The 18101-nt window shown below is 53.6% G+C and overlaps 1 protein-coding gene across 9 annotated transcripts in view; it reads right to left on the bottom strand.

Annotated features, from left to right (window-relative positions):
• Positions 1–18101, bottom strand: part of AKNA (AT-hook transcription factor) — a 50363-nt gene that overhangs the window by 32024 nt on the left and 238 nt on the right. For 2 of the 9 annotated variants that reach the window (XM_032306976.1, XM_032306978.1), the window contains exons 1-3: positions 9670–9890; positions 3966–4334; positions 161–1221 (exon numbers count right to left, since the gene is read on the bottom strand). In XM_032306976.1, the coding sequence (XP_032162867.1) occupies positions 161–1221; positions 3966–4221 (1317 nt within the window). In that variant the 5' untranslated portion in view covers positions 4222–4334; positions 9670–9890. Of the gene's footprint in view, positions 1–160; positions 1222–1387; positions 1492–3965; positions 4335–9669; positions 9891–12227; positions 12320–17685; positions 17790–18101 lie in introns of those variants that run through there. The other 7 variants (XM_032306982.1, XM_032306977.1, XM_032306980.1 and 4 more) reach the window with 7 other exon arrangements.

The following is an 18101-nucleotide window of genomic DNA, read 5'->3' as shown; positions in this document are numbered from 1 at the left end:
GCTCTTTTTTTGAGCAAAGAGCTTAGGAACCAGCTCAGGTACAATCTTTGCTCTACCAGCAGGGGATTCCTGGCCGAGTCCTAAGACTTCCTACCGGAACGGCCTCGAACCCTGGGCCAAGAACCTTGGTGACATGCCTATAGACACGAGACCAGCTTACCTGGAGCTGATGGACCAGCTTGGTGGCTTGCTCAGGTGTCTGAAATTCTTGGGGTACCCTGGTGATGGGGTGTGTAGCAGGTGGGTCCTTGGCCGGGCCGGTTTCTCCGCTGCTCAGCAGAACCTCCTGCACGATCTCAGCAGGAGACTTGAAGATCAGCGGCCTGGCAGGGCCCTGGGGCTGCCTGCTGTGGTTCCTGGCCTTGGGGGGGTGGTAGCTCTCATTTTTGGGGAACCTTACTCGGGGTCCAACCTTGGAGAAATCAGGGAGCGGGTAGTTCAGCTGCCCCCGCCCATACTTGGAGGCATCAGAAGATGAAGGGCCAGCCAGAGTGGCTTGCTGCCTGGGCGGCAGCCTGTCTTGCCGGCCTGACCTAGGCGGATTCAGGAGGCTGACAGAGCCAGTGAATCGAGAAGGGAGTGTCTTAGGGGATGTCCGTGTCCGTTTCCAGGCTTCGTCCCCCAATTGAGGGTAGGAGAGGCTGGTACTTTCTTTCCACTTAACTGCTGGACCCTGGAGGCTCTGGGTCTGGGGTACCGAGGAGTCTTGGAATTCCGTGGGGGTTGCCAGAGCAACACTTCCTCCAGTGTTGGTGTTTGGGCTTAGGAGGTGGTGGCTGGAGTTTTGCGGTAAGGTTTCTGCCAGGCCAGCGGGCTGGGGGACATCAGTTTCTCCTTCCCAGGGAGAATCAAGGCTGTCATTGGGGTGGTCGAGGCTCACGGTCCCACTGCTCCAGGACCTTGCAGAGCTGAGGTCAACAGTTGGGTTGTCCTCAGAATGTTCTGGAAGTTTGTCTCCACTGGCTTGTTTGTCAGTGGGCACCCAGTCCGTGTCCTGACCCCATCCTAGAGCCCTGGGGCTGGTGTTTCCATCGCCCCCTGAGCTGAGACCAGTCTCATACTCCAATCTTGGAGAACTGTCTCCAGCTTCCTCCACCTCAGGACCTCCAAGGGTTTCATCCAGCTCCTCTTCAGTCATGGCCAGGTGAGGATCCTGCTCGGGGAGCCAGTTGAGAGGCAAGTTGGAACTTTCTGGGCTGTCCACATTCTCTGCTTCAAACTCTGGAAAGACAGGTCACTGCTCAGGATACACCAGGTCTGGACTTACTGTGTAACATTACCAGAGTTACTTCGCCCCTCTGGGCCTTCATTTCCTCATCCTACAGTGATGGCAAGAATCCCAGTGATTCCCGCTCCCCCTACCCCCTCCATATGGCCAAGTACTTACCTAGCACCTCCTCTAGTTGTCTCCAGTCCTCCAAATCTGATCCTCAAACCTGGCTCTCCCCCACTATTTCCCGTCTTAGCAAATGGAAACACCATCCCACCCAGTTACACAAGCCAGAAGCTTGGGCAGCACCTTGGCCATCACTCCCCCCATCCCCACCCAATCCCTATAATCCATTCTGTCCCCTGATCCTGTCAAGATCACCTCCTACAGAGCTCTCAGACTCACCTAGTGCTCTTAATCCTGCACTACCTTTGCTCTAGCCAGCATCCTCTCTTGCCTGGACCATTGCAGTAGCCACCTAATGATCTCCTTAATCTTCATCCTCATTCTCCATCTGAAGACTCAGCAATATTGTCCTGTTCCCAGGACAGAGTATGGTCCTAAGACCCCTGTCTCCATACCCCACTAGCTCTCCTAATCCATCTCTTTTCTCCGGTCCCCCTCAGTCTCTCCCTGCTCTAGCCATTCCACATTGCTCCAACCACAGGGCTTTGTTATACTCATCTCTCTGCCAGGGTCCTCTTTCCTTCCCTTTACCTAGTTAACTCCTAACTGTCCTTCAGGCATTAGCTCAACCTTGACCTCATCAGGGAAATCTCAGATCTCCTAACGAGGTCAGATTCTCCCTTGTATAATAGGTTTTCACAGGACTGAACACCTTTACTTTGAAACACTTAGCCTAACTCCAGTTTTCCATTTGTTTTCATGATTGTTTCATTAATATCTGTCTCCCCCACTACACTGTAATCTCCACGGTGGCAAGGATACCCTCTGTTTTTGTTTACTAGTGTATCTGCAGAGCTGGTGCTCAGTATTTGTTGACTGAATGGAAAGAAGGAAAAGAGCGAGGCTGGGAGAAGAATATGATAAAAAAATATCCGTCCACCCATCCATTCACCTATGCTTCCAACCATGTACCCACCCATCACCCATTCACCCACTTATCCAACCATCCACCCACCCACTCACCCCTCCATTACCCACCCACCCATTCATGCATGCTTCTAAGCATCATTCATGCAGGCAATGTTTACTGAGCACCTACTTTGTCCTAGAACCTATGTCAACCTCTGGGATAGATCCAAAGTTTCATGAGACACACCTTTGTCATCACCCTTGTATCTCTCTGCTTCCCTGCAGCCTCTCCCCTAGCACGTCTACGTCCTCCGACTCCTTAAAAGCTCCTGCAGCCAAGTCTCTCTTGTTTACAGTGCAGAGAGGTTAGGTAACTAGCCAAGGAACATGCAGTGGCTCACAGCAACCCTGAACTTAGGACCAAAGTCCCAGCCATGCTGGCGAGTTAGTCTCTGCAGCGGGGGTCATGCAGCATGATGGGGAAAACAGGCTTTGGAGCCAGGGAGCCCTGGATTCAGTCTTGGGCCCTCTGATCCCTTCCTGGCGACCATGGGCAGGTTGCTGACCTCTCTGACAACCCTTAACGTGGACCTGAGGCTAGTCCCTCCTACCTGGCAGAAGATGGTGAGGAGGGGAGGAAACACGGCTTGCACCCTGCTCAGCCCTGCGCCTGGCACACAGTAAGGACGCTGGCAGTGGCTATTATGTCATAGCAAGGGGTTACCATGTGACCTTAGGAAGAGATGCCTCTGCCCTTTCCTCCCAGCATGTGTCAGTCACCTCGCCCTGATGGGTTAGAAGTGGCTCCTGAGCAGGTAGTGGTAGGCAAGTCCTGCTTTAAGCCGACCTGACAGAAAGAACTCTGGGTCATGTCACAATCTGGTACTAGCCTAACCTTCTCCACCGTGCATCGGGGCCTGCACCATTCACAGAGCCCAAAGTTGGAGGATTTCACGTCTGTGTTTTAAGTGCGACTGGAACCACATGATCAAGCTCGAGCTGTTCTCAGTGGTACTGCTGCTCCTGTTTCACAGATGGGCAAACCGAGATTCAGAGACAAGGGACTGCTCGGCAAAATTAGGAATTTAGTCTGAACTGGTCTCCATGCAAGGGAAACACTCATTCTAGATAACATGGCATAGCTCCATTGTCATTTGCTAACTGGGATTTTTAGAAGATCTTCAAAATGGACATAACCCTGGGACCAAGCAGTTTAAATGACCAAGGCTATTAGCACATCACATGGGCAAAGATGTACTAACAATATTCATCTCTGCATTTTTTATGACAGCAAGAGATTGGCCCTCAAAGTACAGACTATCCACCCCATGGAATTGTGCATGCATTAGGAATGACTTGTGGAGGGAGAGATGAGGAGCTGGGAAGATATTCATGTCTATTAAGTTGCAAAAAAAAGCAGGTTACCCTAGCATTTGTAGAGTACTATTCCATTTTCATTTGCATATTACATTTGCATACATGCATATAGAAAAGTGCAGTTATCTGGATAATAAGTAAATTTTTCTGTTTTCGCTTTCATATTTGCTGATTTTTCTGCATTGAACATTACAACTTATATAATTCAAATCATTTAAAATTTTAAATTATAGGCTTTATGGATTTTAATCTTAAAAAAAAAACACCCTCCACTCCCCATCTCCCACCAGAAGGTGCGATATTCAGCTCCCTGTGGGGTGGGGTCGGGGGAGATCAGTCTCACCCTCTCCTGCAGACTCTCCCGATTCGGAATCCTGGCTGTCAGCAGCCCGCGGGTCCCACTCCAGCGGCTGAAGGCACTGCTGGGCCAGCCGGAAGTCTTCCAGGAGCTCGGGGCTGGTGGCATTGGGAAAGGCCCCCTCTTTTCCCCCGCTCCCCTCGGCATCCTTTTCCTCTTCAGCCCAGGCCCAGCGCCGCCGCTGGGGCCCCCTCCCCAGGCCTAGCTCGGGCCAGCGCACCTCCGTCCTGGAGCTGGCCATGGGACCTAGCCTGGGCTTCACCTGGGCCACCTCATCTTCAGGAGACAGAGCTGCCACTGCGGGCGCCTCAGTCACCGCCAGCTTCTCTCAGTACCGGCCATCCTACCTGCTGCCTGTGGGAGACACAATAAGGGACAGCATCATTCTTTCAGTCCCCTCCCAGCGTCGAGCAGGGTACCAACAGGAATGCTGGGATGCGACAGCCCTGGAGCACCTGCTGGCTCCAGCCCGCGGAAGCAGTGTGACCTTGGGCAAGTCACATCACTTTCTGTCTCTTTAACAAACCAGGAGCTCAGTTACTTGAGATATAGGGTAAGGAGCCAGAGGTCGGCCCTGGGAAGAGCTCTGGGTCTGGGGGTGTGCTAGGGATTGTCACTGTGTCCCAGGCTCCATGCATGGGTGCTGGGACAGAGAGCCCAGGAGGGAGCAGACAAACAGGCAGCGACTACCAATTAAGGTGAGCATGACAGGGACACATGGGGACACTGTGGGAGGGGGCACAATAGGCTTAGGGAGCAGGCAAGGCTTAGTCCAGGGGCCACTTCCCCGGGAGCCTTCCCTAACCCCCAATGGGTAAGAATGCAAACTGGGAGGGGGGTGAAGAAAACATTCCAGCACTCCAAATAATTGAAAACAGGTACTCAAACCAACACACACTCACACACACACACATTCAGAGCAGCACTATTTGCAACAGCCCAAGGGGGGAAATGGTCCAAATGTGGATGGGCACATCCATGTGGATGCATGGATAAACACTGTGGGGTACACATGAGACCTAACAGTGCTCAGCCACAGAAAAGAAAGAAGGGCTGGCACTCACCACCATGGGGACGAACCTGAACAACATTAGGAGAGGAGAAAGAAGGTCACTTGTAGTAGGATTCCGTTTCTATGAAATACCCAGAACAGGTAAATCAATCGAGATGGAGAGCCAGCTGGCAGTTCCCAGGGGCTAGGGGAGGCAGGATGGGGAGTGACTGTTTCATGGGTATGAGGTTTCCTTGTGGGGTGCTGCAAATGTTTTGGAACTGGATACAGGTTGTGGTTGTACAACACTATATATATGCTAAATGAATTGTTCCTTTAAAAATCGTTAATTTCATGGCATGTTAATTTCACCTAAATTTAAAAAGAGAGAGAGAGCATGTCCAGGCAGGGGCGTCCCAAGCACCATGGAGGCAGGAGGGAGCGACACAGCAGAGGTGTCCCCCATAACTGTGGGGGTGGGACAAGGCCTCCACTCTGACAGCGGAGCGTGGGCAAGGAGAGATGGTGGCCAGAGCCAGGAGGGCCTCTCGGGTCCCCTTCAGCACATCCCACCCTCGGGACAGCACACCAGAGCTGCTGCTGAGAAGTTTCTTTTTGACTGCTTGGGGAGAAGGAGCCAGAAGAGGGAGTCTGGCTGCAGAAGGACCTTCTTCCTTCTATTCCCTCTTCCTTTTCCTCTTTTCCTTCACTCTCTCTCATCTCCCATCACCTTTCTTTCCCAGCCCCGTGCTATGGCCAACACTTCCCAAGCCCCCAGCCCACAGAGCAGCAGAATGGACCCTCCCAGAAGCCCAGGTTAGCTCATACAAAAGCTTGACTCTGCAGGGAGGGAAACTGAGGCCCAGATAGCATCGGGCCTGAACCCAAAGCCACCCATTGGGCAAGATAAGGCTGGGGTCAGGCCCAGGTTCTTCCCTCCATACTGTGGAGACAGAGGTCTATAATCCTAGGCCTCCCTGGAGGACAAATAGGTCTGTGTCCCTGCAGTCTCGAGAACACTTAGAGCCTTGGTGAGGGCCTTGATTTACACAGTTGAGAAAAGTCAGCAGGCAACTATTTCTGGATCGAAAGTTCCCGGGGGAACAGTGCATCACTAGGAAGGCTGCAGCCTTCTCAAGGACTGGGGTGGGGACAGGGAGGGAATCACATTGCTTGGCCTCTGGCAGCAACTTCTGTGCCTGCAGCAGGCCTGGAGGGAGGGGTGGCTCATGCCCTCCCAACCCCCAGAATTGCCCCCTACCACAGATGCTGTGCCCGCTCTGTGCCAGCCTGCATGTTCTCCACCTGCCCTCAATCCAAAAAGGGAAGCAGGTTGCAGGAAAAGTATTTTTCAGAAGAGAAAACTGAAGCCTGGCCTTGGAACAGTGACTTGGCCAAGATGACCCAGCTGGTTAGCAACAGAGCAAGATCTGAAACTATTCATCTGGGCCAGTCATCTCCAATTTTCTGTCACAACACTCACCAGAAACCTGTATTTACTCTCATCTCCTCTCTCTACAGATATCTTTTTTCTTTTTTTTTTAAGATTTTTATTTATTTATTTGACAGAGAGAGATCACAAGTAGGCAGAGAGGCAGGCAGAGAGAGAGGAGGAAGCAGGCTCCCTGCTGAGCAAAGAGCCTGATGTGGGACTCGATCTCAGGACCCTGAGATCATGACCTGAGCCGAAGGCAGCGGCTTAACCCACTGAGCCACCCAGGCGCCCCTCTCTACAGATATCTTGATACCTTTACATATATGTATCCTCGTGCTAGTGTATAAGAAAAAAATACAGGTATTAGGAAAAATATATCCAAGATAACTTTTTTAAAAAGATGGAATAATAAATAAATAAATAAATCTTTTAAGGAGAAGCTCTAATCCTTGCTTCCCATACCCTCTGGGGGGCCTGCACCCTTCTCGGGAATCCCTGCCAGTGGGCCTGTAGCTCGAGTGTTCTTAAGAATTCTCTAAAAATACAGGGGCGCCTGGGTGACTCGGTTGGTAAAGCACCTGCCTTCAGCTCAGGTCATGATCTCAGGGTCCTGGGATCGAGTCCCGAATTGGGCTCCCTGCTCAGTGGGGAGCCTGCTTCTCCCTCTGCCTGCCTCTCCCCCTGCTTGTGCTCTTTCTCTCTGACAAAGAAATAAACTCCTTAAAATAAAAAAAGTCCCTAAGAAAGCAGATTCCTAGGTTGACCCCAAGAGAGCCAGACTCAGTGGCCCTGGGATAGGGCCCAGGAATCGGCATTTAAGTGAACGAAGCAGGTAAGGCCCACACTCTAGGGCGGGGTAGGCCTTCCGGGCCCTGCTACTTGGGGAGGTGTGGGAGGTGCTAAGAGCCGCTTTTCTCTTCCTGAAATCTCCACAGAGGAAGGGGCTGGGGAGGCATGTGGTTTTTTGACTTTTTAAAGGGCTTTTTTTCTAGCCATGCCGCAAAGCTGGCGGCCCAATCACAGGCGCCTCTGGGTGCACAAAGAGGAACATCCTGTCTCCTGGGATGACTCAGTCCTTGCTGAAACTTGGTGCACTGCAAGCAGAGGCAGCTGTGGCCACCAGCTGGAGTTGTGCGCATGCTCCCCAGGCCCTGAAACCTGTGAGCCCCCGCCCCCACCCAGGGTGGGGGGCAGGGCCTCTCTGTCTTCTGTACAAGCCATGGCCCAGGCCCCCCCCCCCCCCGTCAGTGGGTCACTCAACAAACACACTCCGGGGCCAATTACAGCCCATCCTCAGGCTGGGATGAGGACACGCCCTCGCTGTGTCCTCATGCTTGCGGCCAAGAAAGAGAAGTCGCAGAGTACGTGGAGACCAGGTTCCAGGTCTGGTGCTCTTGCTTCATCGGCAACGGCTGTGCTGAACCTCCCCTCACGGGAAGATGGGGAGAGCACTGCCCCCCAGCTCTGGCTTCTGCAAGGGAATTACTGCCCCGTGAGCATGGGCTGGGTAGTGGCTAAATGAACTTTGAGGTTCCTGGTTGACCGTGACCCCCAAGGGCAACAGCTTCAGAGCTGTTCACTCCCTCCTCCATCCTGAGGACCCATTGCAGAGTCACCAAGATGTATACTGAACACCAAGTGCGTGCAAATTAATTTTAAAAAACCTATGACCTTCCACTGTGTGCCAAGCCCTCTGAAGACGTTAAAAATACTAATATGGGCCAAAGAGTCCCAAAGTTTCAACTTGGGGGCTGGGTAACAATACAGAGGGATATATGAAGGAACTATGAAACTGGGCAAAGAGGATCTAGGGGGAGAAGAATGGGGAAAGGCATTCCAGGCAGACAGAACAGCATAGACAAAGGCACTGAGGTCTGAAACTGAACGTATGAAGGGAACTTGACAGCTACAGCCTGGGCTTCTTGAACGGCAGTCAAAGGCTCGGCTGCTCCTGAAAGTTAGTGGGGATGGGTGAAGGCCCTAGCCATATGAACTGGGTCCTGAACCCAAAAAAGCCCCGTGAGCACTAAATCCTCAGAGGCACTGGGCTGTTAGGATAAGGGTCCCCACCTGCCTTCAAGAACCTAACCCCCAGGGAAGCACCGACCACTCCCTCCTCCTTTTGTATGGCTCCTCTCTCCCCACCACTGGCCCTGCCTCCAGCACTCCCAAGGAACTTCGAGCCCCTTCTGGTCTCTTTCTCCCGTTCCCGAGTGGGTCTGCATCGTCCACCCCCTACAGGGCTTCTCTGGCCCCCCTCAGCTGCTCCAAAATGAGGACCCCTGTCTTTGTGGCTCAATCTCTCAGGCTGTCCTACGCCAACCGCCACCATGCAGCCTGGCTTTGCCTCCCCATGCCTTCTGGAACCCCCTTCCAATCCAGCCAAGGTTGTGCAGGGGGCGGCCCCCTTTCTGCTCCCACCTCAACCCTGACGTCTTCCAGATGAGAAAACGGAGTCGTAGAGAGGTGGCTGGCTCTCACAAGACCTTGGGGACAGGAAGGGCAGCTCAGGGATTCAAACCCAGGGGCTATGACTCTGAAACCAAGTCCATGAGACTTGTGGGGAGGATGAGAGGAAGGGGAAGGAAGAGTCTCCATAGCAAGTGACTGGGCCCCTCCAAAAAGGCTGAGCTCAGAACCCCAAACTCAGCTGCCCTCCCTGAGCAGCTGGTTGGGCACAGACCTACTGTTCTCAAGGGGTTCCCACGAAAAACTGGTCCCTTGGGGAAGCTCCAGCCCCTCCCCCCTCCAGATGTACCCCTCCTACCCCCAGCTGTCTCCTCACATCAGAGGCGGAGGAGAAAGAGGAAAGGTGCCCTGGCCGCTGTGGACTCTAGCCCCGCGGGCCTCAAGAACTCCCCTCGGGGTGTGGCAGATGGGGCCTCTTTTTTGTGAGGACCCCCACCCCCGTAGCCCCTCATCTGAGCATCATCTCTCAGACCCCTTAGCAGCCCGAGGACCAACTCTCCATGTGCTGATTAGGACGCCACAGGCATAGCGTGGGGACCAGCACCCATCCAGGTTCCCAGAGGTCAGAATCAGGGCTCGGACGGGGATCCAGCGCCCGGAAGCTTGATGAAATCCCCCGAAAATCCACCCGTGCCCCAGGCGCCAGATGCCCTAAACTGCGAAAGAAGTAGTAACAGCTGCCACAGCTGTAACTTCCTGGCTGGGCTGGTCCAGCTGCCCTGACTGTCCCAGAGAGTCTGTGACTGGCCAGTCCAGAGGGAAGGCGGCCTCCCCGGCCCGCCCGGCGCCCTTACCTCTCTCGGGCTCCACCACCATCCTGCTGGCCCAGGCTCAGGGGACCTGCCCGTGAGGTCTTTGTTCCAAACCTAGGGAGCCCCCTGCCTCCATGGCGCCCTGGCCCGCCTCCAGGCCACTCTGCCAGCCCCGGCTGCTGCTGCTCACACACAAGCATCGCTCCCCACCTCTCCCCGCCCCTGCTGCGGCTGAGGCCGCCTCGCCTCGCCTGGGCAGGAAGCGCCCAGCCTGATTTCCTACAAGTGTTTGTCAGAAGGAGGGGGTTTGTCTGCGTGCTGCCTGAGAGTCAGCGGGAGGAGCTTAACCCCTTGCAGGCCCTCTGCGGGTCTGGCTGCCCTGGCAAAGGACTCCTCCCCAAGTCAGGGATCGGGACCATCTCGGCCAAAGTACTGACTGAGGAGACCGAAGTCCGGAGAAGGTCAGCGGTTTGGCAAAAGTCACACACAGCATGCCGAGCCTGGAAGGAGGCCTCTAGCAGCTTCGACCTTCTAGGAGCTTTTTCTGCAGCCTCTCCCCTCAAGGGCATGGCCTGGGCTAAGGCTCTCTCCGTCACCAGGCCTCTGGGCCCATCTGTAGAATGGGAGCTCAGACCAGATGCTCCCGGCCGGCTCTGACTTTCTGTCCCATCTACCATTGTGCAACCCAACATCTTAGGGAGGCTGCAGCCAGACCTGCCATCCCACCCTGTCCTCACCCCCAAGCTGGGCCTGTAGCTACTGTGAGATTTTATAGGCAGCACTGGAGGTGGGGGATTGACTGATGAGCCGAATTTCTCCTGTTGTCCCCAGGACTTCTCAGAGGGCAAGCTCCCTTTTCCCAAGCTTCCATCACCCCATTCGTTCATTAGACAGGTACTTGCTGAGCTATTCTGCCGGGCGCTTGCCAAGGTGTTGGGAACACGGCAAGATACAGGACAGGCTGAGTCCTTGCTCCGCTCTCCACAGAAACACCGGACAACATAAAACAAATGTGGAGGGAGGTAAGGACCAGACCCACAAGGGTGGGTTGGAGTGGAGATCGTGATCCTGATGCCTGAGGCCCATCCAGACCAACGGTCTCCAGGCATCAGCAATTTGAAAGTGTCCCAGCTGATTGGGATATGTGGCCCAGGTCGAGAATCTGTGGGTCAGAGAGTAGTGGGTTGGAGAGGAGGGTTTGGGGATGGCTAGGAAGGTCTCAGTGAGAAGGTGACATTCAAACAAGGGACTGAAGGAAGAGAGGGGCAGGAGTGAGCTCCAGAAAGAGCTGGAAGCAGAGTCTTCTGGTAGGGCAAATGCAAAGGGCAAGGTGGGAACCAGCGGGGCCATCCCTGAGAACAGCAAGGCTGTGTACCCAGAGCAGAGGGAACCAGGCGGGAGAGGCAGGAGCAGGGATGGAGGGTCAGGCTCAGGGTCTGGGCCCCCCATGCCTCCCCAGCTGTTTTTTCATCTGTAAGACAAGGATAAGAAGGACTGCTACCATGATTGCCGGAGGCCACTCCAGCTACGTGCAGAGCTGGGGGCCCTGGAACACGAGTGAGTGAATGAACAGCTTTTCTCAAGGTCAGTTTGTGAGTATGTGGCAAAGCCAGGGCTAGAACCTGGTGCCCTCATCACATCAGTCAACCCATCCCTCCCCCCACTCCCTGCCTTCTTCCCACATCTGGGTGGCGAGGCTCTACCAGCAGCCCCTAGCCCAGCGTGGAGCAGAGCCAAACCCTAACGAGGCCCCTCCCCATCAGCTCTGGTGACCGTGTGGGTCTTTGTGTGAGGGGCGGGCTCCCCTGACGGGCCTGTCGCTCACTCACCCTCCCTCCCCGGTCATTAACCCAGGCAGCCCTGCCATCAACCCAGCAACACCAGGTGGCTGCCGCAGCCGGGCACGCCTCACGGCCCCTGGATCCCCCTAAACCTAACTAAGACCCAACTGTCATTCTGGACCTTTTCCTCTCTTACACCCCAGAAACCCATCCATCATTGATTCCTCAGTCTCCCCAGAACCCGCCCCACCCCTGCATCCATGCAAGGCTCCTGCAACAGCCTCTCCCGGGAAGCCCTGGGGTCCTTCCAATCCATACACTGCACCACTCGCATGGTTCCAAAACAGAAGCATGCAAACGTGGTCCGTCTGGGCTTAAAAACCCTCCACTCCTGCCCCACTGCTCCGAGAAAGCCCACGAGGGAAGCGCCTCTCCAGCCTCCCACCCAGCCCCCCACCCCCCCACCCCGCTCTCCCCCCTCCTCAGTGCGCTCCTTGCTGATGCTAGGACAAACGCATGGCGCTCCCCTTCATCATCCGACCCCACTTCTTCCTGGGAATTTGTAGGCCACCTACGGATCTCAGCCCCACAGAACTGTTTGGGAATTAGACTTCTGATCTTTTTGGCACTTGAGAGCTCCCAGCACCCAGCAACAGCGCCTGCCACACGGCAAAAGCACAGCAGATACATGCTGGGTCATCTACTGACTCTCGCTTGTCGCCCAAGGCTGGCTGTGGCCCTCACATCCCTGGCAGACTGGTGTGACGTCCCCATTTTAAAGGTGGGTAAACAGAGCCTAGGAGAGCCTGAGAGACTTACCTGCTGTCACAAAGCTGGGGAGTTCCGGTGAAGATTGACGCATACAAAGGTCCGCCTCTTAACAGCAAAGCTGGAAGCCTACACCACCGGGGGCCTGCAGAGATAACAAGTACCTGTGCATGATAAAATTGGTAGTGGAGCTTGCTATCCACTAACTGCAAGTCCCTAAACCAATGTTCTACCTCGATAATGAATCTCTGGTTCCACCAGAGCCTTTCACCAGCTGTCCTTGAACCAGACGCTTTACGAAATAGCCTTAGGGAGTGGGCAGGACAGGAGTGAGATAGCATTTACCGGTAAGGAAACTGAGGCCCAAAGATGGGGAAGGGATTAGTTCCCAGTCAACTAAAATGAAAACAAACAACAACAAGATCCTTTGGCCCCCAGGCTTGAGTACTTTTACCAGAAACAAGCCCACATCCTGTTGCAGGGGCACAAACCTGCCTTCCCGCCCACAGGGGCCCAACGAACCTCTGGCCACTCATTCTCTCTAGCTCTTGGGTCCTGATGCTCCGGCACAGTGACGCCATCCCCACCCACACTCCCCCTGCCCACCACTCAGCCATCCCCTCTGGCCTCACTCCACATCCCCTCCTGAGCCCCATCTAAGGGCTCAGCTTGGGAGCCTTGAATTCAAGGTAGGTCTGCCTTGCTTCAAGCCTTCCAGTGCAGCCCAGGACATGCCCCGGGACTGAACACAACATCCTGGGGCCCAGAGGTACAGGGGGGCCACGAGGCTACCCACCCATTGGGGAAAGGACGGGCTGACTGGCAACTTCAGAATTCATGGTGGCTCCCTTCCTTGGGAAAATAAATGAAAACCCTCCCTAAGGTCACCCACTCCTCAGCCCACATTGCTGATTTTACCCTCTAGTGAAAATCCACAGGGAGTCTTGGGGGGCAGGTAAGGATTGCAGGAGCTGGCCAAGAAGAACTGGGGAAGGGGAGACCCAAGTTAGAGCCTGAGTCATAATGCACAAGGGCCTTCCCTGCTCTTAGCTTGGGAAACTTGGGGCTTAATGAGATTATCTCTGAGGTTATCAGAAATGACCTAGCACTAAATCTGCAGGTTCTTGATTCTACTTGCCTACACAGGTAGAAATACCAGGGTAATGGGAGGCTAGAGGGTACAGGGGTTTATGGAACATGTGCTCCGTGTGCAGAGACCTCCAGGTTCTCATTAAAAGCTGTGTGGCCATGAGTAAGCAGCTCAACCTCTCTGAACCCCAGATTCTTTCTCTGTAAAACAAGGGGCAATACTGATTTCACAGAATCATTGGGATGATAAATGAGACTACGTACCTAACGTCCTGGCCCATGGCCCAGCTGGCACAGAGCTCATGAATAAATGACTTTGGCCAGATCTGTGAAACGCCCATATGGCCTGCTCCCCCACAGGACTGAATTTAATTTTCCTGGCTCCGGAGCTTCCCTAATACCAGCCACAACCCTCACTTTGGGTCTTGCACAGAAAAGGGGATGGCTAACTCTCCCAAGGCAGAGAGAAACGCTGCCATTTCCTTGTGACCTTCTTCCCTATGGGCCCCCATCGATTCTAGGGGTCACCAATCCATTAGTGAAGTAGGGGAGGAGGCAGGCCTTCCTCCACCAACCAAAACACGGGTTATAAAGAGGATGTGGCCATATGGTGGAAAATACACACATGCACACACACTTGCACACAGAGACACCCACACTCTTAAATTCACGCTCCATGAAAAGAGTCCAACAACAACAAAGATACCTCGGTGCCAGGAATGCATTGCTAACATTACAGTACAATTTTATTGTGCACCTATTACTGAAGCCCATCGCATGGATTCGGACGTCATTATTTGATCTTTGTGCCAATTCAAGGAGGCAGGAATTAGTATCCCCTTTCACAGGAGAGGAAGCTGGCTTTGAACCAGGCTGTCTGAATCCAGACAGTATGGTCTTCATCATTTGCGACTGAACCTTGCAGTAAGTGAAAAGACTGAAAACTACCTCAGTGTCCAGTAGCAGGGGATCATGGAAACAAATCGTGACTGTTTCCACTCAAAGGTATTTTACGCAGCTAGTATTAGTTCTACTGTGGCCGAAGGTGCAGTCCCGTAAAAAAGTGTGATACGCTGAGTGAACAAACCAGTTATAAAATAATCTCTATCCAGTTTGAATCCCTTCAAGAAAAAATGAAAGGGTAAAATAGGGAGGAGGAGAAGGAATTGAGGGAGGAAGGGAGAGGGAGAGACGCTCCCAAATGCTTACTTACAGTAATTAGCAGCAAGTAGTACGACTGCAGGCAAGTTTACTTTTTCCTTATGTATATTTTGGAAAAATAATAGTTGCTTTACAAAAAAGAGTAAAATAAATATGTACTATTCTTTTTTAAGATCCTGATTTTTAAAAAATATTTTATTTATGTATTTATTTGCAGGGGGGGGGGGGCACGTGAGCAGGGGGAGGGGCAGAGGGAATCTCAAGCTGACTCCTAGCTGCACATAGAGCCATTATGCAACATGTGGGAACATAGGAAAATCACAAAAGGAAAGAAAGGGATCTTAGCCACTCTTTACATTTTGGGATATGGTGTGTGTTGTCTGATTGGATCCCTTGTCATCAGGCATTTAACAGATGAGGAAAGGCCCAGAGAGGTCATACAACTTGCCCAGAGTCACACAGCACATGACAGGCAGAGTTCGATTTGCACCCACAAGTAAAGCATTATCCTCCAAATGAATCCTTGACCTAGAGGGGCTGAGTGCAGCCTCCTAGACCCTGAGGTCCTTCCTGGTCCTTGGTCCTTGGCTGTGGACTCAAGACTCCGAGAAGACTGAAGACTCCAAGAAGACTGCCAGATGGGCATCACACTCGGCCCATATCGCCAGCCTCTGCCCCAGAACAGGGAAAGCTGGCAAGGGTCTAGGGGCTGGTGCAGGACCAGACCTGGGAGAAAGGGATCACTCTTGACAACCGAACTGGCGTCTGGCTGGCACCTGGCCAGAAGCTGGGATAGTAGACTGGAATGAAGGAGGCACCCAGGAATTAAAAATATAAGGGGTTGAGGCAGAAAGGCCTGGGTCCAGATCTGATAGCCTTCTAAACTCCTCTGATATCCTCATCTCCAGAGGATAACACTTTCCTCAGGGGTGCGCCTATAAAGTAAGGGGATTATGTGTTTGCACCGTGCTTGCACATGTGCTAGCATACGGGAGGGGCTTGGAAAACTCAGGAGGGACACTGTTAGCCTCGTCCTGGCTCCCAGGTCAGCCTGTGCCTCTTCCAGTCACTTAGTGCCTGGCTCAGCCTCCCATCCCTTGGCCGCACACAGCTGGATAAATCTTCCCAGAGCATCATTCTGGTCAAGCCTTTCCCTGCTTAAAGAACACGGATGGCTGTTGTCACATTCAGGTAAAAGCCCAGACATCTTGGCCCCGGAATTCAGGCTCACACTGACCTGCTCCCAAGTCGGACAGCTGGGGCACTGCGTGACTCAACACAAGGGACCAGGAGCCTCCTCTCATACAGGTTTCCTTCCCCAAATACCACACTTTGGGGGAACTGCAGCGAAGTGTGGGTCTTCTGGCCTGGCACCCCTGGGGCCCTCCTGCACAGTCAGAAACCCCCCATCCTGCTGTCATACAGAGCAACGCTGGCCTTCCAGCCCACAACAGCCTTCATAGGCAGCTCTCTTAAAAAAAATAAAGAAAAGACAACGCCCAATTTGTGGCCTGATCTGCCAAGTTCCATAGTATAAATACCCGTATGATGGCCAATTTCAAGGTACCAATGTGACTATCACTAGCACAGCCCTGGAAAGAGATGCACACGGTCAGCTCTCACAAGATGACTCACCCCTGCACATCCAGAAGGACGGACCAATTAACTCCCATGAAAAGCTGTGTGATCTCAGCTTAGTGACTTAAACTCTCTGAACCTTAGGCTTTTCCTATGTAAAATGAGAATAGCAGCACCCACTTCATGGCAACAATGTGAACACTAAATGCCAGAATCGAGGAATCAATGACACTGCACTCAACACCTGCTATGTCCAGGGCTCCATACTGGGAACCCAGAAAGTGACTGGTGACGAAAACTCCCACCCACCCAGACCTCAGTCACTGCAGTAAAATCCTTGGCGCCGTGGCTAGAAGACAGCAGGCAATAACCAATAACCGGTGTCAATGCTACTGTGACTTTCTTTCTTTGGGCCTGAGATTCCTCCTCTCCAAACGTGGAATGTGGGTTGAATGAAACTTTCTATGGTTCCACCTCACTTCAGCCTTAAAGCTGAACTGGAGTGGGTGTTACCATGCCCATTTCACAGAGGGGAAAACTGAGGCGTTCAGAATGCAAGCTGGGTTGGGGACTCACACCAAGGTCTTCTAACTCCCCGTGCCCAGATTTGTCCCACCTTCCAGGACTGAAGAAACATACAATGGTCCTGGGATTTTTCTGGTGATTCAGCTGGATGCTTTAAAAAGATTTTCTTCCCACCCCCCTGAACTCCCCCCTCCACCCCCGGGGGTAAACTGAAATGTCCTTGGCAGGCACTAGTTTCCAAAATACACTCTCAGCATGAGGGCGGCAGTGCCCGGGAACATCCCCAGACTCGCTGCTAACCCCAGCCCCAGTGCCTCTAGCAGAATGTGCGGGCTGGTGGGAGCTGATGAAATCCCCGTGCAAGAAGGGCTCACATCACATGTTTCAAACGCAAACCACTGGACTTTGGGAGACAAGGCCCCACGTGGGCACCTTCTCCCTCCTGCAGAAGAACTGAGACCGCCTGTGAGAATAAACTAAAAATGTCCCCAAAACACCATGGGGTCCATCCCCCTAAGCCAGACTCGGGCCCCCTCAAACAGATGGGCAGAGATTCTGTTTTCTTGACAAAACAAAACCAAGAACCAAAAAATAAAACCCACCAACTCTAGAGGCGGCGCCTGGAAAATTCTCTTGGGGAAGTCCCCGTAGGTGTCTAACCTCAGTTCTTCATGATTTGGTTTCCACAATTTCTTCTGTTCTAGAGGACAGAAACAATGTCTCTTTTCTCTGCAACCTGTCTCGGCAACTCTTCTCAACTCCAAAATAGCCCGGGTTTGTTACCAACAACTTTCCTTTCCAACTTTATCACTGAGAAGCAGAAGCTTTTGAAACCTAGGTAATGATCCTCTCCAACCTGTCAGGGATTTCCACAAAAGCCGGCAAAATGAACGGGGAAGAGTCTCGTCCGAGCTGGCACGCCGCCAGCGCCAGCCACATCACACTGGGGAGAGGCCAGCTCTGCGCCTTCCCTGCTGTGCGCTTCGGGCAAGACGCGCCCCCTCTCTGGGCCTCAGTCTCCCCATCTGTGTACCAAGAAAGGCTGGCCCGATTTCTCCGTCCATTCCAGTTCCTGCCGCTGTCGGAGCTGCCCACCCTCACTGCTGGCCTTTGCTCTCCCTCCCTCCCCCCCGCCAAAAAGAGGAAAGGAAACTTGCGTTAGGTGTCGGGGGAGGCCGTGCGGCTCCTAGTTGTCAGGCTGCGCGGGTTGTTGCCGGGAGAACGAAGCGCGCAGAAATCCCAGGACAGAGAAGTCCCACCTCCCCGGTAACCACAGCTACCCGGGCCACACCTCCAACCCAAACACAGCCCGAAGCCCCGCCAAGGACCACCCCCGGATTCCCTGGGGACCCCTCCCCGCCCAGAGACCAGCCCCAGCCGGAGCGAGCGACAGGGAGGGAAAAAGCCAACGCCCCCATTGTGCGGAGGTGGAGACTGAGGCCGACGGCGGAGACCGCGGAACCCAGCAGCCGGCGAGGTTAGGACTGGACACTGACGGCGCGCCCGGGGCGCCCTCCCATTCCGGGAGTGCCGATCCGTCCGCTTCCCGCGCGCGTGGGGTTTCCACGTGGG

The sequence above is a fragment of the Mustela erminea genome, chromosome 12, assembly GCF_009829155.1.
Source record: "Mustela erminea isolate mMusErm1 chromosome 12, mMusErm1.Pri, whole genome shotgun sequence".
Taxonomy (NCBI): domain Eukaryota; kingdom Metazoa; phylum Chordata; class Mammalia; order Carnivora; family Mustelidae; genus Mustela; species Mustela erminea.
This window is presented reverse-complemented; position numbering and strand designations above follow the sequence as displayed.